The sequence below is a fragment of the Lynx canadensis genome, chromosome A1, assembly GCF_007474595.2.
Source record: "Lynx canadensis isolate LIC74 chromosome A1, mLynCan4.pri.v2, whole genome shotgun sequence".
NCBI lineage: Eukaryota > Metazoa > Chordata > Mammalia > Carnivora > Felidae > Lynx > Lynx canadensis.
In genome coordinates this window covers 123,568,652-123,595,213 of record NC_044303.2, presented here as the reverse complement: position 1 = coordinate 123,595,213, position 26,562 = coordinate 123,568,652, and the positions used below count along the sequence as shown (strand labels likewise).

Here is a 26,562-nt window from a genome sequence, read left to right as displayed (position 1 = left end):
GGGAAATACAAATCAAAACCACACTCAGGTATCACCTCACGCCAGTCAGAGTGGCCAAAATGAACAAATCAGGAGACTATAGATTATGGAGAGGATGTGGAGAAACGGGAACCCTCTTGCACTGTTGGTGGGAATGCAAATTGGTGCAGCCGCTCTGGAAAGCAGTGTGGAGGTTCCTCAGAAAATTAAAAATAGACCTACCCTATGACCCAGCAATAGCACTGCTAGGAATGTACCCCAGGGATACAGGAGTACTGATGCATAGGGGCACTTGTACCCCAATGTTCATAGCAGCACTCTCAACAATAGCCAAATTATGGAAAGAGCCTAAATGTCCATCAACTGATGAATGGATAAAGAAATTGTGGTATATATACACAATGGAATACTACGTGGCAATGAGAAAAAATGAAATATGGCCTTTTGTAGCAACGTGGATGGAACTGGAGAGTGTAATGCTAAGTGAAATAAGCCATACAGAGAAAGACAGATACCATATGGTTTCACTCTTATGTGGATCCTGAGAAACTTAACAGGAACCCATGGGGGAGGGGAAGGAAAAAAAAAAAAAAGAGGTTAGAGTGGGAGAGAGCCAAAGCATAAGAGACTGTTAAAAACTGAGAACAAACTGAGGGTTGATGGGGGGTGGGAGGGAGGGGAGGGTGGGTGATGGGTATTGAGGAGGGCACCTTTTGGGATGAGCACTGGGTGTTGTATGGAAACCAATTTGTCAATAAATTTCATATATATATATAAAAAAAATAAAAATAAAAAAAAAATAAAAACAAGTCTGATCACATCACTGTCTGGCTTAAAAGACTTTCCCCTTTTCTTCCCTGTATAATTTGAACTTCTTACCATGGTTTACAATGCTTGGCTCCATGGTCCTCTGTCCTGTGTCCCCTTTTTCTCAAATCTCAAGAGAACTCTTTTTTCTTCCACTTGCTCCAAATGAGTTTTCCACAAAGACTCCTCTTACACAAGCTGTTCTTCCTGCCTGCAAACTCCTTGCCCTTTTCCTGCTTATTGCTGCATCTTCTCTATGATGACTTCCCTGACCTTCTCTGTTCTTGGTTATCTCTGTCACTGATGAGAAAAGAATCAGGGCTGTTCATTGATTTTGTCTCTCCCACTAGCCTGAGAGTGCCTTTAGGGCAGGACCTCAGTACTCTTTATCTTCCGAGGAAGAGAAAAGCAGACTCAGCCTCATAGTTGGACCCTGATTTTTCTTGCTGATCACAAATGTTCTCAAAGACCACCAATATCAGACAAGGCAAGAAAACTCAGGAGTCATGTTTGAGCAAAAGCAAAAAGCAAAACAACAACAACAAAAGCAAATGAAGTTGAGTATACCACAAAAGTGACCAAACACCCCAAGGTCACTGCTAATTCTTTAATAGAGTCTCTCTCCATTTTTTCCACCTCCTAGGTAAGTGAGATTAAGATGCCCCAGTCAGAGAATTGCCCCACTTCTTGACAACTCTCAGTTTAGAGCTAACTCGTATCCTCGAACCCTCCCCCAAACTGCCTGACACAAGCCCAAACCCTATGATAAGCTCCATCCAACACTCTCTTACTGAGCCACCTCGTGGGTATGCAGGGTGTACGGGTCTCTTGCTGATCAAGTTTCAGTAAGCCCAGTTTGTTTTGACTGTAGGTGAGTTCACCACTTTGGATTGCCACGTCCTGCACGTTAGGACTTTTCTCACTGTCTGTTTAATTGAATTGAATTTCAAGAGAGGAACCATCTGTAGCAATAGTGCTGGGTCACACCTGTGGTTCGTACCGATATTCTGGCATTAGCTGACCTTGGCTGTGAGGCCCTGTGTGCGGAAACCACTTTCAGGTGAAACTGACAAAATTCAAAAATGATTACTGGGAAAAAAAAAACAGGAAAAAACATTGAGAAAAACCACCTGAAGGTGCTGAAGAACCCCTTCAAATGACTGCGGATCACAGCATGGATAGGAAATTGCCTTTTTAATGGAAAATATTTGGGATATACGGTGGGCCCCAAGAAAATGTTTGCCCTCAATGTTTGCCCTTCTTGGAAAAAACAAGGACGACATAGTATTTATATGAGAGAATGGATGAAAGTAAGCCATGAACCTAGTTTATTCAGATTTGACCAGTTCTTTCAAGGGCTTCCTCCTCCCGCGCCTGCTATTTTTTAATGTCTAACAGTCAAATACCAGTCATTTCCTATGGTTCAACCCAATGCAAAGGAACATGGGGTAACACTAATTTTATAGTAGCAAGTCACTTGTAATCATAGAGGACACATACTTTGCTTGACTATGTTAAACATGCTTATGAAAAAGTCTGCAACAAAATATAGCCGAATATTAACAGTGATTGTGTGGGGTTGATAATATTAGAATGCTATTGTTACCTTTCCTGTTTTTCAAAATTTTAATGTTGCTATTTAGAGTGAAAAAATATTTTAAAATAATAAACGAAAATGGTCATGCATTTCACTTATTGGATAGGATCTGGTCTTTGCTTATAGAGATAAGTATCATATAGATATAAACATTAAAAGATACGATATAGATATTAAAAGATACAGATACGGTAAAAACTGTAAATATTATAACAACATGACACTGAATGTTCTGGCCCACTTTTTTCTCCAGCCCTTTTTCGTTTTGGACGTCAAAGTCATTTTCACAACCCTCCCCCCCACCCAACTCCCCAAAGTGCCTTGAGAAAGAGGTGCTCAGAATACTAAGAGGTCACCCGGAGCAGTTCTTTGTTTAAAGCTCCTACCCAGATTTCCAGCCCTTTGATTCAAGTCGTGTAGTGTCTTTTGTAAGGTGTAAGGGGGCATTTCATGTCCTCCTATAATCTCTCCCAGGATTCTGGAAAAACTGAAAGTGATCCAGAGGGAAATCCTATCTTCCCCCGCCACACTTTGCTTCAGGAAATTTGGTTATGACTACTGGTTTACCTTGAACACAGACGTGTGCTCCGCGTCAGGAAGAGAGGGTCAAAGCAGTGTAGAGGCTTGCTGCCTCTTCCTGAAGCTTTCTCGGTCTGTAATTAACATCTCCTGTGGGGCTCACACCCTTGACGGTGTTTTCTCATGATAATGTAGTACTCTGTATTCAGGTGAATTTTATCAAAAGCAAACATTCCTATTGTGTTTAGGTTTTTAAATTAGTTTTTCTGCCACAGGTCTAAATTGATTTCTCTCTCTGTTTTGAAATTTTTAGGGCGAACAGGAGACATATATGGAAATGCTTTTGTAATTAAAAATTTTTTTTTGACATTTATTCATTTTTGAAAGACAGAGCGCGAATGGGGGAGGGACAGAGAGAGGAGACACAGAATCCGAAGCAGGCTACAGGGTCTGAGCTGTCAGCACAGAGCTGACACGGGACTGGAACTCACCAACTGCGAGATCATGACCTGAGCTGAAGTCGGACACTTAACCCACTGAGCCACCCAGGAACCCCTAGAAATACTTCTTTTTTTAAAAAGTAATGGTTCTCTATAGTGTCATAATAGCTCCTCAGAGCACCTACTTAAAATGCAGGTTGTCTAGGCCCACTGCAGGGACCCTGGTTCAGAGTCCTAGAGGGGATCCTGGGAACCTTCATTTTAAGTAAACACCTCAGGTGATTCTGAGGCAGGTGGTCCCCAGAGAAGTTCTGAATTTATAAGGCTGTGACCAAGTGTTAAAAAGTAGTGAGTTATCCTACTTTAGCTCTTCATGCAGGCCTTTCTCGCAGAGGGCATTTTACCAGCGGCCATTTGATCATAGGTGTGAATAGATAGCTGGAGGACAGAGTGGTCAGAGGCTAAAGGGCTGGAGTGGGATGGCCCAAGGCTGCAGTGCTCTTGGTAGGACACCCACGCCTGGCTCTGGACCCCAAACAAACCTTCTGCTCCTTCTTTTGCATGAGGGACAATTCTCCACCCTCTGATTTGGCAGCTAGAATGTTGAGAGCCTGCTAAGATTGTTACAATTGAAAAAATGCCTTATTAGTTAACAAAGGTACCTGTGCAAATACAGGCACGGTTTCATCTTAACCCCTGAAAAAGAAAAAGTGACCTTTGGGGCGATTGGTTACATCCTGGGTGTTCCGGCTGGACACAGAGACTAAGGGGAGACTTAGTTTCCCTCCTTCTACCTCCCTCCACCTAGCTCCTTCTAGGTAATTCCTGGGCATGGAGAGGTTCTAAATATGGCTGGAGAATTCACATTTCCCCCCATGTAAGCCTGAGTGATTTATAAAGAAATAAAACTCACTGCCTTAGTTTCGTGAGCCTCACGTTAGCTTAGCTCACCAAACCGGTCTGGTTCTGCACTGAACACGATGGTATACCTTAAACATAATAAAGTTACAGGTTTTTAGTGGCTTTTATTTATCTTTCTCTTTCCCCCCTTATTTGTTATTATACATACAGAAAACAAGGCAAGGCAGATGAGCTAAGATGGGGTGGGGCTATAAATTATATGTTGTAGCCCAACAACACATGTTGACTAATGTCCCCAGGGGAAAGACAAATAGCAAATTCGTTAAGTTCACTTTTGCTTGTACTTCTAATTCCAGAGGCTGAAATCACAGCAAGACCTTTTTCCTGAGCCATTTACATATTATTTTATTTTTTTCTTTTTGTCTGTGCCATTATTCCACGACTATTTTTGGATGACTTCTGCAAAGGTGAATAAAACATAGCCCTTACCTTCAAAGAGCTAAGTAGTAGAAAGATACAGAAGACAAAGCTGTGGACAAATACACAAATGATCACAATGCTAGACAGTGTGCTGAGTGTCTTGGGAGTATAAATGAGGAATGCAAAGAATTCAGAGACACAGGAAATACTATTGGTAGAGAGCCCGGAAGTTCTTCAGGAAGAATGCAGATTTAATTGCTTATTTATTTCTGAGGGAGATTGAAAACAGCACAAAATTTCAGTAGGCGAGGCTGGAGAAGACTTCCAGTTCAGGTAGAGGTAAGTAAAAGGAAGACAGTCTGGGATCATGAGACTGACACAGGTTGCTTACAGAGAACTGGTAAACAGAGCTTAATGATTTATCACATTTAAATGCCTTTAGAATCTAGGCTTGAGACTTATCTACAAGCCAGTCTTTAAAATGAAAACTGTTAGCCATGTGATATTTTTAAAGCCCCAACTTGACTTGCTATTATTCTTTAATTGTTCAGGTTCAATTATTTTTTTATTTTTTTTTAACATTTGTTTTATTTTTGAGACAGAGAGAGAGAGAGAGAGACAGTGTGAGCAGAGAAGGGCAGAGACAGAGGGAGATACAGAATCTGAAGCAGGATCCAGGCTCTGAGGTGTCAGCACAGAGCCCATTGCAGGGCTCGAACTCACAAGCTGTGAGGTCATGTCCCAAGCTGAAGTCAGATGGGTAATCGAATGATCTATCCAGGCGCCCCAGGTTCAGGTTTTTGTAGCTTCTACAATTTCCCATGGTATCTTCGGATAACAGTGTCTTGAATTTAAGCGATGCTTCTCTTCGCCAAGAATTCAAAGCACCTTTCTCTGTCTTTCCTATCTCTGGGAAGTAGGAAGCATCAGGCAATAGAGTTTCTTTTCTTAAAGCTCAAAAAAGAAAAGATTTAAAGACTTAACCCTACATCACACAGAGCAGAGTGGGGAGAAATCCTATTCTCCTATTTCTGCCGTTCCTATTCTGTTCATTTCCTTCTACAGGCTGCATTGTCTCAGTCTCAGGTTGGACATTGTGTTATTCACATCAAAAATCTCACAACATTCCATGGCAAGATTATAATGTGGACTGGTAGTTTAGTAAGTTATATTAAAGAAAACAAATCAACAACCATACTACTACTAGTAAAAAAACTTATCTATGATTTTTTAGGCACTGGTTAGTTCCAGACATTGGTTCTAATGTTGACTATAATGTAAGATGGGTGTTATGATTCCCCATGTAGAGATAAGGAACATGAAGTTTAGATACGACAATTAATGTGCCCAGGTTCATATAACTAATAAATGGCAATGCAGTGTTATTTATTTATTTATTTATTTATTTATTTCTATTTTAGAGAGAGCATGTGCAAGTGCAGGAGAGAGGCAGAGGGAAAGAGAGAATCTTTTTTTAATGTTTATTCATTTTGAGAGGAGAAAGTTGGGGGGAGGGGCAAAGAGAGAGGGAGAGAATCCTAAGCAGGTTCTGATCTTCAGTGATGTGCCGAGCTCGGGGCTCAATCCCAAGAACTTTGAGATCATGACTTGAGCTGAAATCAAGAGTCAGATGTTCAACCAACTGAGCCACCTGGGCGCTCTGGCAATGCAGTGTTCTAACCCAATTCTACATCATGTAAAAACCATAATCTTTGGGGTGCCTGGGTGACTTGGGAGTCTCACTTCGGCTCAGGTCATGGTCTCGCAGTTTGTAAGTTGGAGCTCCACATCGGGCTCTGTGCTGACAGCTCGGAGCCTGGAGCCTGCTTTGCATTCTGTGTCTCTCCGTCTCTTGGCCCCTCCCATGCTCATGCTCTGTCTCTCTCTGTCTCTCAATAATAAATAAATGTTAAAAAGAAAATTTAAAAAAACGGTAATATTTTCATTGTGAATTACTGTTTTCCTAAAGCAGTGACTCTTTAACATTTTTATTTTTTATTTTTGAAATACATAGACATTCGAGAATCTGATAAAGTATAGACACACATATGCACACAAATACTTGCATATTTTTGGGGGGAGATTCACAGACTTTTTCATGTCTATCCATGACCTTGAAGGAGCTCATGGATCCCACATTGTGAATCGCAGCTCTGAAGATACCATTGAACTGTAAGATATCACAGTGTGTGGTTAAGAACATGAACTCTGGGCTCAAATCCCAGCCCTAGCGTAGATGACTTCAGTATATTTAATTAAGCGCTCTGTGCCTTAGTTTTCTTATATATAAGAATGGAGCTGATAACATTGATACATAAAAAAATTAAATGTTGGGGTGCCTGATTGGCTAAGTGTCCCACTCTTGATTTTAGCTCAGGTCATTATCTCATGGTTAATGGGATTGGGCTCTGCTCTGACAGCATGGACCTTGCTTGGGGTTCTCTCTCTCTCTCTCTCTGTCTTCCCCCACTTGTGTGCATGTGCTCTCTCAAAATAAATAAATAAAAAACTTAAAAAATTAAATGTTAATATAAGTAAATCATTTAGAATGCTGCCATGTTTTATTGTAAGTTTTATTATTAAATGTTAGCAAATATATGTATATTTGGACTGGATTATTTTATAATGATATTTCTTTCTTCACTACCCCCACCACTGGAAAAAAGAGACTCGCGAACTCCTTCTGAAACCAAAAGTCTTGAGATCTATCTATCTGAGAGCTCTGACTAATCAGTGTATTTGTATGACTGAATGAGTCATCTATATACCCCCAACTTAGTGGCTTTGTTGATCATTCACTTAAAGGTTTTGCCCTATAGATCTGGCCTGAATTTAAGATTGTCACCAGATACAGTCAATGCTTTCTTATTTTACTGTAGACGTAAAAGGTACATTTTCATCTTAAAAAGTCAATATGCCTTTGAGGTAGCAAAGACAACTAGTAACATTAAAAACTATTGGAAATGAAGTTTTGATTTCTTTTTCCCTTTTATACAATGTTAAACATAAACTAAAGCAACATAGAATTCGATTTTCTCATGAGTAAAACTAAAAAGCATGTGAAAATGTGTCTTACTTCCAAGTAAGGAGAATGAGGAGACACATGGAGATAGGGAAAGCGAAAGGAAAAGAATGTTCGTGGCCTCTGTTTCCCACATAGGGAGACTACTTTGTTTCAGGTATGGACATTAGCAATATATAATGAAACACAAGGATGTGGGTTTTTTTCTTTCTTTTTTTTTTTTATTTCTCTGCTATGCTGTTAAAGATTTTAGTGTTATGTTACTTGGAAACATAATCTTATTTTAGCGATGGTGTGGTTACTTATTTGTCTCACAGACAAAGTCATTTCCTTTGGGCTTAGCCCTCTTCTACCCTAAAGGGTAAGCTGTGGAGACTGATAGATTAAGAGCATGTGATAGAAAATTGCTCTCCTTTTGACCACTTCTTTCACTTTCAAATACGAGTTTATTTTAGAAAGCTGAGAATTCAAATCTATGTCAGAAATTGCCTTGAAATATCATCTTTAAACCTAAGGATAGATATTAGATACATTCATTGTTGAGGCTGCTGGCTGACCTCCAAGGAAAAACTGAAGCTAGAGTCTTAACTCACATCATTCAACCATAAAAGCACTAAATGAAGATACAGATAAATATTCGTATACGTGTAGAAATGAGAGACTTTGAAATATGACATCAAGGAATTTAGAAATCAAAATGATTGATGGGCTTAATCGTAAAAAGTTAAAGCTTCTGCCCCTTAAAACATAAAACATAAAGTCAGATTGCACACATTTTCCATAGATGTAACATAAATGGGTATTTTCACAAAGCGAGAAGAAAAGATGAACACCTGAAAAGACAGATGATCAGAGAATTTGAACTAGTAATTTCCAGAGAAGATGTAAAAAAGGCTGCTATATTCCTACTCTATGGAGGAATGCATTGGCACACAGCACAAATTATCGATAATAAAAATGCAATTTAAAACATTTGGGTACCATATTTGCCTGTTAAACTGCTAAAAATTAAAAAAAACGAAAAGAGTACTCTGTTGGAAATTCTGATGTGTTGACAGTTATTTCAAACTGTTACTATCTTTCTGGAAGGCAATACATGTAAGGGTTATTAAATTATGCATGATCTTTGACTCAACAGATCACTTCTCGGAATTAAAAAAATTGTGGAGGTGTGTAAAAATTTAGCCATAAGGAGTTCCATTGCCTTATCATTCTGTGACAAAGTAAAGTTGAAAGTAATCTAAATGCCCCCAAATAAGGAATTAAGTTCCTTAGTTTCTCATTGCTACTGTAACAAATTACCACAAACTTAGGGGCTAAAAAAACAATAGTGTATTATTTTACAGTTGTGTAGGTCACAAGTTTGATGTGGGTCCCGCTGGGCTAAAATCCAGGTGCAGCAAGGTTGCATTCCTTTCTGGAACCTCTAGATGAGCATCCATTTTCTCACCTTTTCTAGCTTCTAGAGGACACCTGTGGATCTTGGCTTGCAGCCCCCTTCCCGCTTCAAAGCCAGCAATGCCTGGGGGAGTCTTTTCTCACAGTGCATCACTTCGACATGGACTCTTCTGGACCAGTTGCCTCCACTTTGAAAGATGCCTGTGATTACATTGGGCCCACCCAGGTCGTCTCCCTATCTTAGGGTTGAGCTGATTAGCAACCTTGATCCCACTTGCAACCTCAATCCCCCTTTGCATTGTATACATGTTCACAGGCTCCAGGGATTGGGATGTGGGCAACTTTAGGTGGGTGGGGAGCGTTATTCTGCATGCCATAGTTTGTAAGTTATAATTCATCCCTACAACTGTTCTATGCAACTATTAAATAACATGCAAAGTGATCATAAATTGTTGCTGTATCAAACAACTCTGTGGTGTCACCACAGATCCTCTTGCCTTGTGTCAGTTTGTGGATGTCAGCCACTTGTTCTTCAGCTACCCTGTGGAGACCCATTCTGTATGGTCTGGGACTGTCTTCACTGGGCACCACCTGACAGCACCTTGCCTCATGCTTGCTTTTGTTTCTTATGCCTGGGCTCCGCCTCTGCTGCTGAGACTAGGATGCAGCATGACCCAGAAATACAGGGAGTTTAAGCCTTTTTGGGAAATCCATTGAATAGCAGGAGATGGAATCTAGCAGATGAATTCTCTTCTCCTCCTTCCTCCCATAGGGTATTCTTTGAAGCAGTAATTCTTACAGCTCTTGAAAGACTGAGCAATCAGTTGTTCTTGTTGCCAAGATGTTTTCTGCCCAGCTCTGCGCCCTTGGACTGGTACTTCTCCTCAACACTCCTTTTCTCCCTCCACACACCCCCCACCCCCTCATCAAGTATTCTGATCTCTAAGAAAGTGGTAGCACATCATCTCTCCTCCCTGGAAGCTCTGGCCAAGAGAGCTGGGAGTGGTACCAGGAGTGGGGAGTGGCCTTGTAAACTGGACCATCACAAAATAGGATTGGGTTTTCACATATTTATCTCAATGGTGTATGTAAATGTTAAGACAAGGTTTACAATGAAAATACTGTTTATATAATTCATGTAAGCACACATTGATTAACCCCTCATGTATCTGTTGAAAACTTTCTGTTAGACTGTGTTCTGAGCTCCAAAAATGCAAAGATGAATGAAGACATGTTCTCTGCACTCAGGAACTTTGCCGTCCCAATGGGGACCTCTCCTCACATCACATACTTTCTCTCATAGTCCTTCAGTTCCTTCCATGTACCCAACCATTTAGCCATCCATTCATCTGTCCATTATCCATCCATCCACCTGGTATTTAATGAGGGAACTGTGTTCCAGGAATTGGAGTAGGCATGCAAAGTGGATTTTGCCTTGGTTAGCATGGTAGGATAAATATGGCACTTCCTGGGTATTTGAGGTGATGTGGGCTAATTTTCCTGACATATGGGATTGATACAGAATATGATTTTAATAAATACATTCAATACATATTTAATTGTTTCCTAAATTCTGGGCACTGTGCTAGTTGTGTGATAAATGCTGCCCCTCATGACCTTGATTTCTCAGGTAACTAAAAGTAGCTCAGTGTTTCAGGAACCTGAGTGTGGGAAGTAGTGGAAGATGAGGGTAGAGAGTTGGGAACTTTATGGAGCAATCTTAGACCACGGTATATAAGTATGTGGACTAGGCCAGTGACAATGGAAAGTCAGCGAAGGGTTTCAATCAGGAGAGGCTCAGGATTCTGTCCTCATTCAAGTGAGGCCACTCTGGCACCACTGTGGGTAGTGGCAGTTTCAGAATGTTTGTATATAACCAGATTAATAAACAGCAATTTTGTGGAAGGTGGGGATTTGGAAGTTGTCTTGGAATGCTGTTTGCCTAGCAAGACCCAATTTTTACCTAGAATGAATGCTCACTGAGGAGGGGTTGCTAAATGGGAGAAGACAGTCACAAATTCATGTTTGGGGTGTGAGGCTGTTTCCAGTGATGGAGGAAGGAGGGAGGGAGTCAACAGACAGGGAGACTAGTTAGGAAATTGTTGTCCAGGTCAGAATTAACTGACACTGTGGGGATGGAATGGAGGGGACAGATAAAGGGGATTAAAATTAGTTTATTTAGTGATAAGGGGTGCCTGGATGGCTCAACCAGTTAAGCATCAGCTCTTGATTTCTGCTCAGATTGTGATCTCACAGTTGTGAGATCAAGCCTCGTGTCGGGCTCTGTGCTGACAGTGTGGAGCCTGCTTGGGATTCTGTCTTCCTCTCTGTCTGCCCCTCCCCAGGTTGCACTCTCTCTGTCTCTCTCAAAATAAATAAACTTAAAAAAATTAGTTTATTTAGTGGTAATGAGTTTTCCACAAAGGGCCAGGGCAGAGAGGCTGGGCTGGAGAGCAGCAGTACAATGGGCACTTGCTTTGTTGCTGTTCTGTGGTAGGGGGTTTGGGCGCCCCCATCCCCTGCCTCCCACCGAAGACGGACGTGTGGGAACAGGATTTCCCCAAAGTGGGGCAGGTGGGAGAGGGATAACTAACTTCTTTGATTTCTGAACGTTGTCATGAGAAGAGACTTTTAGGAGGTACCCACCACAACTTTCTGGCTGTTAATTCTGTCAGTTAGATGTGGTCTAGGGCTACAGATTTCTACGTCATGGGTTTTCTAGGTAATGAAGCTAACAGACATCCCTCCCCCTGTTCCCCAACCCCCAGCTCTGTGTCTCATGTGACCCTGCTAGATCAGTAACATCAGTAACCACCTTACTGCCATTTTATCTACTACTACCACTGGGACCGCCCCCCCCATTTCATTTCTTTCTTTTTAAAAACCCCTTTACTGAGGTATCTAATTTATATACCCACTTAAAGTATACAATTCATGTTGTCACAAAGGGCAAGCTCTCATTTTTTTAAATTTTTTTTTTCAACGTTTTTTATTTATTTTTGGGACAGAGCGAGACAGAGCATGAACGGGGGAGGGGCAGAGAGAGAGGGAGACACAGAATCGGAAACAGGCTCCAGGCTCTGGGCCATCAGCCCAGAGCCCGACGCGGGGCTCGAACCCACGGACCGTGAGATCGTGACCTGGCTGAAGTCAGACGCTTAACCGACTGCGCCACCCAGGCGCCCCAATATATACCCACTTAAAGTATACAATTCATGTTGTCACAAAGGGCAAGCTCTCATTTTTTTAATGGCTGAGTAATATTCCACTGTATGTATATGTGTATATACATATATGTATTTGACTGTATGTATATGTGTATATACATATATATATATATATGCCACATCTTCTTTATCCCAAACAAACATACAAAAAACAAAAGAAGAATCATAAATATGGAGAACACACTGATGGCTGCCAGAAGGGAGGGAATTGGGAAGATGGGTGAAATAGGCAAAGGGGATTAAGAGGTACAAACTTCTAACTATAAAACACATAAGTCATGGGGATGAAAATTACAGCATGGAGAATACAGTCAGTAGTAATATAATAATGTTGTTTGGTGACAGATGGTAATTACACTTATCCTGGTGAACATAATGTACAGGCTTGTCAGATCATCATGTTGCACACCTGAAACTAATATAACATTGTATGCTGACTATACTTCAATAAAAAATGTATAGTTCAATGGTTTTTGATATATAGCTATTAATTTTTTAAATTGTGATAAAATATATATAACACAAAGTTTGCATTTTAACCATTTTAGTGCACAGTTCAGTGGCATTAATTATATTCACAATGTTGTGCCCTATATATTTCCAAAATTTTTTAGTTGCTTTCAACAGAAACTGCAGGTCAGCCGAGAAGGCTGAGATCTGAGGGTTAATAGATACTTCCAAGGAGAGCTGGGGCTTGCTCTCCTGGAGTAAAGCATGATAGGAAGAGGTACTGGACATCATAGAAGGTGATCAGAAGAATTCAGGCAAATTTTAACATGAGTTGCTTAAGGGCTATGGGCCAGTTAGCTGACAGATAGAGAGCCCTTTGGAACTATAGACACAAGGAGAGTTTGCACTAGCTAGCAGGTTTTCTCTGTGGACCTCACCATGAGAGATCTAAGAGGTAAGGCAGAAGACTGGGGAGAACCCCTCTTTGATGCCAGGAGCAGAGCAGTCACCACTGGGGTGGGAGGTGGGCGGGCAGGGCGCAAAACTTCACCAGGATGCTTTACTCCTATTTTCTTCACAAACACCCTAAGCTGCTGAGGAAAGGTCAGCAAATACTAACCCTCGGGGCACTGGTGAAGACACACTGTAGCCCTGAGAAGGGAAGGGAGAAAAACCAACACTCTATTTCTATTTCTTGGGAAGAGACAGGAAAAAAGTCGTCTGCCACTAGGGGAGGGATACGATCACTGACATGGCCCCACAGCTGAGACCAAGGTATATCATGCCTGCCTAAGATGGGGGCTGAATATGGACATGAGAAACTGTCTCCCCACTTCCCACCCCCAGGACATCAAGAACTGAGTAAAAAATAATAGCAGTCTACTACTGAGGGGAGGGGAGGAGACAAAAGTGAGGACAGAGAATCTCACTAAGGTTCAGGCTAAGGCTAAAGTGGAACAAAACATTGAGAAACACACTCTCAGCCATAAGCACAAGGTCAGGCCAGAGGAATTTAAAGCCTGAGGAGTACCAGTGGTAACTAGCAACAATAAATACAAACCCAGGTTAACTCCTGACTAGATTGACTCATTTCCTCACAGTAAATGCCTAGAAAAGGAAGAGTTATCCACATATCCAGACATGAAACTATTTACCTCAGTGTCTTCTGTCTTGAAAATTATGACACTCGCAAAGAAGCAAAGAAAAACATCACATGGTCAAGAGACAAAGCAATCAGTAGACTTGAACTCAGATATGCCTCAAATGTTAGATTATCATAAAGAGAACTTCAATAATTATGATGACTATGTTAAAGTCTCTAGCAGAAAAGATGGATGACAGGCATGGCCATATGAAGGATATCAGCAGAGACAGAGAAAGTACAAGAAAGGACAAAATAGAAAGGCTAGCGATGAAAATCATGTTGAAAGACTAAAAACTTGGATGACTCACTAGGAGACTTTATTCAATAGGAAACATAAAGATAGGTCAGTAGGAATTGTCCAAACACAAGTACAAAGACTAGAAAGGAAGGAAGGAAGGAAGGGAAGAAGGAAGGAAAGAATGGAGAGAGAGAGAGGAGGGAAGGAAGGAAGGAAAGAAGAAAGAAAGAAAGACATAAAGAAAGAAAGAAAGAAAAAACAAAGAAAAGAAGGAAGGAAGAAGGAAAGAAACCCAGAGGAGTTCATCTAAGAGTTGTGGGACACACCGAACTAACTAACCATCATGTAATTGGAATCCCAATAAGAAAAGAGGGACAAGGTGGCAGAAGAAATACTTAAAGAAATAATAGAGTGAGCCTTTTATCCCTCCTGAAAGAATGGAAGACTTCGCACTTTTCTTCGTTAGACTGAGATGACATTTGCAGTCTGATTCTTTCACTAATCTGGGCTACTTGGACGTAGTTGCCTCTTCAATTCTAGAAACTGAAGCACTGGCAAAGAAGCACGGATGTCATGTGTTACCCCTGACACAGTGGGCACTCAGCAAGTGTTAGCATTCCTTCCATATCTATCTAAAGTCTCCTCCAGATTACAGTCTTTGCCAGACGCGGCCATGGCATTATAGCTGATTTCCTTTTTGTTAGGCCTGGGGGTGGGGGAGTGAGTGGAGATGGAAGAGAAAAGATCGACTCAGAGTGAGTCAGAGCCAGGATGGGCTGGAGCTGCCTGAGGCTTGTTTCCCAGGAGTGTAGGAAGTTAAACCTTTATTTATTAAAAAAAAATTTTTTTAGGGATGCTTGAGTGGCTCAGTCAATTAAGCGTCTGACTTCGGCTCATGATCTCATGGTTCGTGGGTTTGAGCCCCGCCTAGGGCTCTGGGCTGACAGCTCAGAGCCTGGAGCCTGCTTCAGATTCTGTGTCTCCCTCTGTCTGCCCCTCCACTGCTTGCACTTTGTCTCTCACATTGTCTCAAAAATAAATAGGCGTTAGAAAATTTTTTTAAATAAAAAAAATAAATAAGTTAAAAAAATTTTAAGTTTATTTTGAGAGAGACAGAGAGAACAAGCAGAGGACAGGCAGAGAGAGAGAGAAAGACAGAGAGAGAATCCCAAGCAGCCTCCACACTGTCAGCACAGAACCCAATGTGGGGCTTGAACTCGCAAAGTGAGATCATGGCCTGAGCAGAAATCAAGAGTCAGATGCTTAACCAACTGAGCCACCCAGGCACCCTGGAGATTAGACCTTTAGAATCCCTCTCCTCAGCTTCTCTCAGCATCTGGAGACTAGGGACTTGAACTCAAGGCCACACACTTCTGCAGTATACCCTTGGCCAAAACAGATAGTGCTTCTCATTCCTCTGAGACCTAATTCAGTCTTTCCTCTGCCTCACAACAACCAAGTGCTATTTTGTTGTTGTTGTTAAAACATATACTTTAGTATATGATGGTATAAGACATAAATAAACCTACTTTTCAAAAGTCCTTGAATTGGCAAAATTTGATAATTAACTGGTGAAGGGGGCTGGATGATAGATATGTTCATATATGATGGGTTCACATATTATTCTCCATACTTTTGGACATTTAAAAATAGAGTCCTTGTTGGCTTTCCTTTGTTGTCTGTATTGAATTTTACCTTTGACAGAAGAGTGATCTTGTAATATATTCTTACCACTCATAGGGAGATGTATCCTTGAACTTGGCCAGTTTACCAACTATCACATATGAACATTGCAAAAGGATTTGGCTAATTACAATGAGTTACAATGTAAAAAAAGTATTTAAACTTGATTTTAGTATATTTGAATGCTTATTCTATTTTTATTTGGGCTTTTTTTTTTTTTAGTTAAGTAGACTCCACACCCAATGTGGGATTTGAACTCATGACCCTGAGAGCAAGAATCTTGTGCTCTACAGGGGTGCCTGGTTGGCTTAGTCAGTTAAGCATCTGACTTCGACTCAGGTTTGTGAGTTGGAGCCCCACATCAGGCTCTGTGCTGACAGCTCAGAGCCTGGATCCTGCTTCAGATTCTGTTTCTCCCTCTCTTGCCCCTCCCCTGCTCACACTGTCTCTCTCTGTCTCTCAAAAAAAAAATAAACATTAAAAATTTTTTTTTAATAAATAATCTGTGCTCTACAGACTGAGCCAGCCAGTTGTCCCTGTTTGGGCTTTTTTGAGTTATTTTACTGATAGTCTGTGAGATAGATGATTTTTTGGGGGGGAGGGGTTTGGGTGAATCTGAAGGAATGTAGAGGTTTTTTGTTTTGTTTTGTTTTTGTTTTTTACTTTTTACAGCATTCACAGATTGAAGCATAGATGTAGTTTTGTGGTTGTATACTGAACCACTTGAAAGCACAGCTTCTGGGCAGGGAGTGGTAGCTCCCCAGCTCTGTGAGTTCAACACATCCCATCCTAGTAGAGTAAATGGTTTTCAGAGGCTGGAAACCACATCTTATGTTGTGGGAGAATAGAGCTAATTATTGGGGAGCTCCTGTGGGCACCAAGCAATTTGGGTTATGGTTTTTTCTTTGTCTACCAGGCCACTTTGTTAGATTAGATTTAATTATCTCTCAAGAGGTAGTTGAGGGTAAATGGAAGATGAGACCTTCTTAACTGACACCTGGAAAGGGATTTGGTGGGGTCCCAGGGTGCCCTGGGCAGTGGGATGTCGGGTGAGGTGTAGAGGGACGCTGTGGATTGCAAGAGAGTGTGTGTACGTGTGTGCAGTAAGCTGACCATGTATTAACTCAAAAGCTTGATTAAGATGTCTTTAGTTAGAATGAAAACTTTGAACTAACCTGAGAAAATAATGAATGGGGTAGTTTTACTAAGATGTTCAGTAGGCACATCTCCAAAGCGGCACTATTTTTTAAGAGTAACATGGAAGAGCAGTTATCATATGGCTGACCTGTAGGAAAGAGCTTGTCTTTAATAATAGCTACTATACATGCTGCTGTGATTATCTCTTGCAATTTTCTCAACTATCCACTTTACACATGGGGGGAATCTGTTCCCTAATAAGGGACTTATTATTATTATTATTCCCTAATAAGGTGAAGGAACTTGACACAGCTAGTTAATTCTGTGCCTAGAATGCAAATCTGGGCAGACCCCAGAGTCCATTCTCTTATCCACTGTGCAACAGCAGTGTCTCTGCATAAGCATCTGTGCAATAGAGAGGAGTGTGCATAGGTGACGTATATGTGACAATAAAGTTTGTGCAAAGGTGATGTCTGTGCAAGAGCGCTTGTCTGTACAAAAGTGATGTCTGAGACTATCTCCTGAAATGAGAGAGCTGGTCAACTTAAGTTAGCCGTGTTTACTGTGGCGGGGAGAGCAGCAAAAAATCTGGATTCTAGCCCTGACTCTCCCTGTCCCCGTGGATTGCCCCCACAGCAACGCATTTATCTTACCTGGCAGCTCCAGTTTCTATCTCTTAGGTAAGCGTATACTCACACTTGGAGGACTTGTACTACCTCTGAGGCTAAGCGAATGCCTTGCAAAATTAACTTGCAGAATATAGTTTTGGGCAAATATACAGTAGTCTACATTTTCTTTGTGACTTTGTCCTGGGCAAAGTGAGGGAACATCTGAGGAAGTGTGGAGGGGACCCTGCAGTCCAGGGGACAGGGAGGAACCTCTGGAGGGAGTGGCTGAGCGCGTGCCTGAGGGGGACGTGTCTGCCTTTTGCAGAAACTGGCCAGTAGACTGGCAGTTAGGAGGGTTTCCTGCAGAGTGACGATTCCAGGGCTTGATTACAGCTGAGTGACAGCATGAGATTCTGAGGCAGTGGTAATGGCGGATGTCTTGGGGTGATGGAGACACCTGGTGTTTGTTTTGAGGAAGACACATAACTTTTCAGTGCTTTGAATTCAAGTGTCCTTGTGGGGGGTGGGGGTGGGGGTGGGTGGGGGTGGGGAGCATTCCAAGGCGTGCCATCCCAGTTTCCTTCTTGGAACCACAGGGCTCCAGGGAACAATTGGAAAAGTTGTGGTCTATACTCAGCCTCCTTAACTGGTGGATTCTGGGCTTTCATGTTTGAAGTGACTGTGAGGCACGGGGATGGATGTGTACAGAGAGGGGCCATGGGCCTTACTGTTTCAGAGGCTCAAGGGCTAGAGACAGAGGTTTGAAGATGATGACATATCCTCCCATCATAGCCTCTATTTCCTGCAGAGGTGAGAGGGGCAGGGCAAGGCCTGAAGCAGGAGCGTTTGAAATACTAATGGTTGGTGGCACAGCTTTTTCCAGGCTTGCTGGGTTTCTCTGATAGGATTTCATGCATCCATCCATAGGTTTGTTAATTTATTCAGTAATTTGTGGGATATTTACTGACTTCCTATGATGAGAAAGATGCTATACTAACATTTTGTGGGGCCGGAGTGGGTTCTAAGGTAGATCAGCAAGAGACCCTTGTTTTGAAGGAGTTTAGTAAGGGAGATAAGGTAAAAATATCAATACATAAACTACAAGGTAGAAAATGCTAAATGCCAAAAACTGGACATCACTAAAACACTATGGGGTTCTGGAAGAGGAAGGAATCATGTGACAACTGTGAAGGTTAGGTAAGGAATCATGGAGGAGAGGGTTGGATTTAGACGTGTGGAGATTGGAGAGAGAGGGCAAAAGGGTCCTCCTGGTGAAGGAAAGCTCATGCACAAATGCAGGGAGGTGGGAAAAGTGTTTTGCGAATAGCAAGCTGTTGAATTTGGCAGGAGCATGAGGTAACTGGGTGCAATTAGAAGGATTTCCTCTCACTGCCTCCCCTCCCTCCCCTGCCACATTCCACACCTTTAAGAATACAGAAGAGGACATCAGGCCTAAATCTTGCCTCAATTAGTACTACTGAAAAAGGAATTAGAGGGCCACCTGGGTGGCTCAGTCAGTTGTGACTCTTGTTATCAGCTCAGATCCTGATCTCACAGCCATGAGACGAAGCCCCACGTTTGGCTCTACTCTGGGCATGGAACCTGCTTGAGATCATCTACTCTTTCCCCAGTCATGCTCTCTCTTACTCTCTCCCTGAAAAGAAGAAGAAGAAGAAGAAGAAGAAGAAGAAGAAGAAGAAGAAGAAGGAGAAGGAGAAGAAGAAGGAGGAGAAGTAGTTAGGGATGAAAGCCATGTCTGTCCTGGAGTCTTTAGGATCCTACCAAGGAGAGAAGTCAGTCAAAACAACAACTTGAAGTCTGCCTTCCTTGATGGTTTCCCGAATGGATTCTGACAGCAATTCTGAAGAGGACTGGCTAAGCCACTCTCAGCACAGACACCACTGGCAAACCTGCCCTGCCAACTCTTTCTGGATGTTGAAAGTCCTAGTTTCTTAAGCTAACTCCTTTCACAAACACTAGGAACATATAACAGTAAGTGAACTGTATCTTAGAGGGAGCACTGAAACAAAAACATTCCATTTTTGGGTCTAACACTGCCTTTATTCTGGCATGAGGAAGATCTTGGGTGTGTACCAGTTTAGAGTAAGGATGGGGAGAAACAGTATCCCCACGATGGCTATTGCTAATGTATTTTCACAGGCTCTAGATGCTAATTTCCAGAAACTACGTATGTACTGCATGGCAGATGTTGAGAAACTTAATGAACATCTTTCAGAAAAAAACTCATCCAGTTTGTTGCATTTAATAGTACTTCATTCCTTTATTTTTTTTAAATGTTTATATTGTGAGAGAGAGGGGGGTAGAGAGATAAAGAAAGGGAGAGGGAGAATCCCAAGCAGGCTCTGTGCTGACAGTGACATGGGGCTTGATCTCAAGAACTGTGATAGCATGACTTGAGCTAAAGTCAAGAGTTGGAGACTTAATCGACGGAGCCACCCAGGTGCTCCTAATTCCTTTATTTTAAAAAATTTTTTAAATTTTGCAGGATTTTTTATTGCAGTAAAAAAAATATATGTAACATAAAATTGACTATTATAACCATTTTTAAGCATGCGGTTCAGTGGTAATAAATACATTCACATTGTTGCGCAACCTTCACAAATACCCATTTTTAGAACTTTTTCCACCCTTCCAAATTGAAACTCCATACTCATCAAACCATAACTCCCCATTCCTCCCTCCCCCAGTCTCTGGAAGCCACCATTCTACTTTCTGTCTCTATGAATTTGACTACTTTAGGTACGTCATGTAAGTGGAATCACAGTCTTCATTCTTTCATAACTGGCTTATTTCACTTAGCATAATGTTTTCAATGTTTATCCATTTTTGTAGCTTGTGTCAGACTTTCCTTCCTCAATAATATTTCCTGTATGTATGCGTCACATTTTGTTTCTCTGTTCCCCCACTGATGGCCGCTTGCTCTGCTTCTACCTTTTGGCTACTGTGAGTAATGCTGCTGTGAACATGAGTATGTGAGTATCTGTTTGACTCCCTGCTTTCAATTCTTTATGTGTATACCCAGAAATTACTGGGTCATATGATCATTCTATTTTTAACTTTTTGAGGAGTCATCATACTGTTTTGCATCCTGGCTGTACCATATTACATTCCACCAATAGGGCCTAGGAGTTCTAATTTCTCTATGTCTTTGCCAATACTTGTTATTTTCTGCTTCTTTGATAGTAGCCATCTGAAGGGGTGTGAGGTGATATCTTATTTTGATATTTATTTGCGTTTTGAAAACAATTTTTTAATATGAAATTTCTATAAAGAATAAGGTCATGAAACTAGCTGAATGCTTTTTTACAATGTGACTCAAAAACTGTATACTCCAGGGGCGACTGGGTGGCCCAGTCGGTTGAGCATCTGACTCTTGATTTCGGCTCAGGTCGTGATCCCAGGGTCACGGGACTGAGCCCCACATCAGGCTCTGTACTGAGAATGGAGCCTGCTGAAGATTCTCTATCTCCGGTGCCCCTGTCCCCTGCTCATGTGTGCTCTCTCTCCCCCTCTCTCTCTCAAAAAAGTACATTCCAACAGATATTTTCATTAAGAATTAATCCTAAAGATTTTAAGCAAAGAAATAGCCCCTACATAGATCACACACTTCAATAAAACTGTGAAAAAAACTTTTAACCAAAAATGAGCATGCTTGATGTACTGTGTATGGCAGGTTGATACTTATCTTCCAGTAGTCAATCTGCATCTCTGTCATCAAAATTAGGCTTGAAATGAGCATTTGGCCACTTAGCTAAAAGCTGTTCTTGTTAGGTGAGAGATGGAAGGAAAAGGAAAAGCATCAGACTTTCACCACCAATGGATATCCTAGTATCATCTGGCATTACTCACTCAACTCTTGACTTATTCGTGAGAAAGAAAATAATACAATAAATATTTCCTAAGCCTTAGAAATCTTGCAGTATCTTTGATCACATTCTTTAATTCATTCAATTACAAAATTTAAGGTCTTATTAATTAACTAAACAATTAAGTTCTTATTGCCTAGCTTTCATGACCATAACATTAACCTTGGGCGTTTCTAGAATTCAATTTCCCAGACCTCCATTTCTTGGAAATTTTGATTGTCTAAAACAGAAAGGACCCAAGAATCTGTATTTTTGTTAAACACTCATGTAATATATTACTTGTTCACCTCTGAAAATTGTTTTGATAATAGTTGCCAAAAGTATGCACATGTCTTAACTCATGGCTCAGTTAAAGAAAGGGTATTTTATTTTATTTTATTTTTAAATTTTTTTTAATGTTTTATTTATTTTTGAGAGGAAGACAGAGAGAGAGCAGGGGAGGGGCAGAGACAGAGGGAGACACAGAATCCAAAGCAGGCTCCAGGCTTTGACCTGTCAGCACACAGCCCAATGCTGGGTTCAAACTCCCAGCTGTGAGATCATGACCTGAACCGAAGTCATATGCTCAACTGAGTGAGCCACCCAGGTACCCCAAGAAAGGGTATTTTAAGAAAGACAACAACAATTAAACATTTTAATGAGTTAAACATTTATTTTTTTAATTATGCTACTTTTTATGCTATCAAACATGCAATTAAGACATTAGTTTTTCAAATTATCATTGAATAATTGAACATAGAGAATTAAAAATCCTGAAATGACAGGAATGTAGAGTTGGAAAAAAGTTTAAATGCTCTGTATTTCATCTTCTGTTCATAGGATGTACCTGGTCACCTATGAATTGAAGGCTCTGATTGAGAATATTCTAAATGGCTGTGGAATGTATCACAAAATGTGATGACAATGAAAGCTACAGTGTGATCAATATTCAACAGTAACCAAAATGCACAAAATCAAATTCATCACCATTTTTCCTGTAGAGAAAGCAAGAGACAGGGGGAAAAAAAAAGTAAATTAAAAAGTTTTAGGAAAGAAATAAAGTGTGCCACATTTAAAAAATGTTAAAAAAAAAAAGAAGTACATTAATGGAAAAGGTTGTGGAATCCAAATAAATCCTGTAGGTTAGTTAATAGTGATATAACAATGTTAATTTCTTAGTTTCGAGAAGTTTGCCAGGGTTCTATAAGGTATTAACCTTAGGAAAGACTGGATAAAAGATACAGAAAACTGATACTATCTCTTAAATTTTTCTGAAAATTTAAAGTTATTCTAAAATGAAAACTTTATTTAAAAGAGATCTTTTAAACTCCCCGGGTAGTATCACTGAAGACAATACCTTCATTGCTATAAATGTGATCATTGGTTGCACAAATTGAATCCATTTCTACGGTGGAGAAAGTCAGATGATATGCATGCAGAATATAGTTTGTATGTGAAACATGATGATAACAAAGCACTTCTCAATAGGAGGGGTTTGAACATGGAACATGATTCGGAGCCTGTGCACCACTTCCGGAAGCAGCTGGGTTTGGCTACTAGGGTCTGGCCCATGTCCTCTTCCCCTATCGGGTTGCTTGACTCTTCCTACATTCTGAGTCAGTTTTGACTCAGTCTTTGGGGATGCACCCAGATCTGAGAGAGGAGATAATGGAGACTGTCTTAATAGTTCTCTGGAAACAGAGGCCAATTTAGGGGCTTAAATGTGCAAAGATGTGTGAAAGCAAACACTTGTGAGAGAAAATGAAGGGGGGAGGTGGGAAGGTTGGACAAACCAGCCATCAGACGGCAAACTTTTTCAGAGTGAGGGGGACAGGAAGGGAGATTTGATGGGAGTGTTCTAGAATGCCCTGCCCTCCAAGGAAGATATTTGGAGGCTATCCTGGAGTTTATGAGACAAACTTGGCCATCAGAAGAGCTTCTTTCTAGATGAATGGGCCCATTTTGATGGATTTCAAACTGTAAAGGTTAGTTCAGTTTCTTGCATGACTATGCTCCCTGCAGATAGAGGTCTGCAAGGGTCAGGATCATGGCCACCTCAGAGATCTAGTGTTCTGCATCTGGGCTTTGGAAATTACATCATAGTGATTGCTAGTCTGTCATTAGTAATTCTCAATTAAGTTCAATTAATTGATTCATACCTTTGCACAGTATGAAGCAAAATTATAATGAGAGCTCACATACAAAATTAAATTTCAGAAACAAGAACTTCAGGGAAAGATACAAGTGTGGCCCCTAATTTTTTACAGGCATCTTACAGTTACTGTCTATATATGTTGTGCCTAGGTTATTGGCAACATGGATTTTGTGATCCTTTTGTGATGGTTTCTTCATACTTTTGAAGAGCAAATATTCACTATTGTGTACTTACTTCTTTTCCCTGCAGAAAGCACATGTATTTCCATAAGTTTTTCCATTGTTCGCACAGATTGGATCCCATTCTCTGGTGCAATAATCTTGCTCATCTGAATATGGTTTACATTGTGGCTGTTAAACATAGAGACACAATAGAATTTATCAGGGAAAGAATCTCTAAAATTTTCTTTAATCTTCATATGAAATGCTACACATTGGGATGCCTGGGTGGCTCAGTTGGTTAAGTTTCAGACTCTTGATTTCAGCTCAGGTCATGATCAGAGCCCGTGCACCACTTTCGGAAGCAGCTCAGGATCCTCTCTCCCTCTCTTTCTGCCCCTCCCCTGCTTGCATGTGTACACTCTCTCTCCTCTCTCCCTCCAAATAAAGAAATAAACATAAAAAAGAAAGAAATGTTATGCATCAAAATAAAAAATTATAGTCTGTAGGTAGTTTTGAAAACAAACATCTATAACACTAACACCTATAAGAATGAAGACATGCCACTTAAAAAATAAGATATTAAAATGTCTTTACAAACGTGTAAACAAAGTTTACAAACTTTTTTTAAAAGGGCTTAGAACTGGCTGAATGTGGTTTTCTAATTTAGTGACCACCATCTTCACTTCCCTTCACGTCTTTCTCCTTCCAAACTCTAGAAGAAATCATGAAACTGAATTTTTCTATTTATCACTCCCCTGTCTTTCTTGATAATTTCACTATGTATGTGTGTGTCTGTGTGTGGGTGTGTATAAACATATGAAGATAAACGGAATTTGTTTAGTATTGACAGTATTGTAATTTACATAAATAAACAATATGTGTGCATGCTTATATCTGCTTAAATTTCTCTGTTTATTCATATACATAAATCTGTAGTTTAATTTTTCACCTCTATTTGATATTCCACTATATAATTCCACTATATATAATTATTTGATCCACCCTTAAAGTGCATATTTTGGTTATATATTTATTTGTGTCTTTAAAACCTTCGTTTTGCTAAAATGAACACTTCTACTGTCAACACCATTTGACCTTTCTCAGATGCTTGTATGACATATTTGTGCACATTAACTGAATTTTTGTGTAATGGGAGATGAACATTTTTGTGTTGTCTAGGTAATGGTTTTATGTGGCTGCTACGTTTCTATTTCTTGACTTCAGTGCAATAATGATACTTTTTTTTTTTTTTTTTTACTTTTTGAAAGATCTCCTTGTACATTTGTTTGATGAATTTTGCTATTAAAATTTATAATAAAATAAACTATTTACTTTATTTTTTCCAACTTCCATCCTTTTTCACTTACCATACTTCTGGCTTCTGGCATAGGTGCCAAAGAAGTTTCTGCAACCAACAAATAGATGAAAAAATTAAAAATTAAGAAGAAGAGGAAGAGGAGAAGGGAAAAGAGAAGGAGAACAAGGAAAGAAGAAGGAAAAGGCGGAAGAGGAAGATGCAGAGGAAGTGGGGTGGGGAGGAGGAAGAAGCAGAATGGTCTGTGGTAAACAGAGCCCATCTCTCAATAGCAGACACCTATGTGAATTGTTACTCAACACCCAGCAAGTAATGAGGCAAGACTTTTGTGCCATTAGCAAAATAAAAAATCCACTGAACATTATCACATTTGGAAATTATTTGAAATCCCCAATTATTCTCACTCTTTGAAAAATAATTTGATGTATAATTTTTAATAATCCCTGACATCCTTTTTTGAAGATAGCATTGTTTTCCCCCCAAGTTTTGTAGACGACACATCCAAGACCGAGAAGACAATGCGTTACAGTATGTCACTTAAATATGAAGAAATCAGTTAGTGCTTAAGTAATCAGTACTCTGACCTAAATGTGTGCATCTATCCAATAGAACACAGATGTCTTCTTCTGAAATTCATGGTCTATCCTGAGCTTTAAGAAAGATAACTTTTACCAGAGGAGTCAACATGTCTCTCCTTAAACAAAGGCCTATATTCAGGAACTCAGTGAGCGGTCAAGAAGTCAGGATATTAACCAACAGCAGACCCAGAAGAGATCATTCCTCCTCACAGTTTGTATTTATCAACCATGGAATTTGACATCCAAAAAGGGGGGAAAAAAAAAGGATTTGGGTCATGGTCTTTAGTCATAGATGAATGAAGAGCGAACTTCTGCTGCCCATTCTAACCCATTATTCTGTCTTCACCTGTCCAAAATAGGAAGTGAGGAAAAACAATCCACTGATGCAATTTTTAAAAGACATTTGTAATGTGCCTTTTATCGCTTCATCAGTTTAGATGTTTCCAAAAAGCTCCTTCATTCCTAGATTACAGCGGTTATTTCCTGCACTTTTCTAAGATATGAAATATTTCACCTCGAATTGGAAAATATACTCACCAGAATAAAGAGGAAATGCCAAGGCAATGATGAAAATAGCTTTGATCCACGATGAGAAGAGAGACATTTTATCAATTCTGTGGAAGGAAACTTTGGCAGGTTTATAACACATGGCACAGGGATAAATTTCCTATTTCCAGATAAAAGTTTCTGACTGACCCAGAAACCCCTCCCACCCACTGAATTCCTAATTAATTAATTAATTCTTAGATTCCTAATTAAGGTAGACCATACATTCTCATTTTCCTTTGTCCAACTCTCATATTCAGTAGGACATTTATGTGAAAAAAAGGCCTTCTAGAGACATGAGAGCAATCCCAAGAAAAATCCTCTTAGCACATTCAAGAAGGAGCTGCTTATTCCCAGATGCTTTGGCACAGCCCACAAGGAACCTGGCTGCCATTGAAAGGAAAAGGTACT

General features: G+C 40.4%; 1 protein-coding gene across 1 annotated transcript; it reads right to left on the bottom strand.

The window, feature by feature from the left end:
* Window positions 1–22,345: 22,345 nt before the first annotated feature.
* On the bottom strand, window positions 22,346–26,209 carry LOC115504450 (sperm-associated acrosin inhibitor-like). The gene is made up of 4 exons (XM_030301474.1): window positions 26,143–26,209; window positions 25,080–25,117; window positions 23,786–23,901; window positions 22,346–22,391 (listed from the first exon to the last, which is right to left on the bottom strand). The coding sequence occupies exons 1-4, from the start codon at window positions 26,207–26,209 to the stop codon at window positions 22,346–22,348; spliced, it is 267 nt and encodes an 88-aa protein (XP_030157334.1).
* Between the last annotated feature and the right edge of the window lie 353 nt (window positions 26,210–26,562).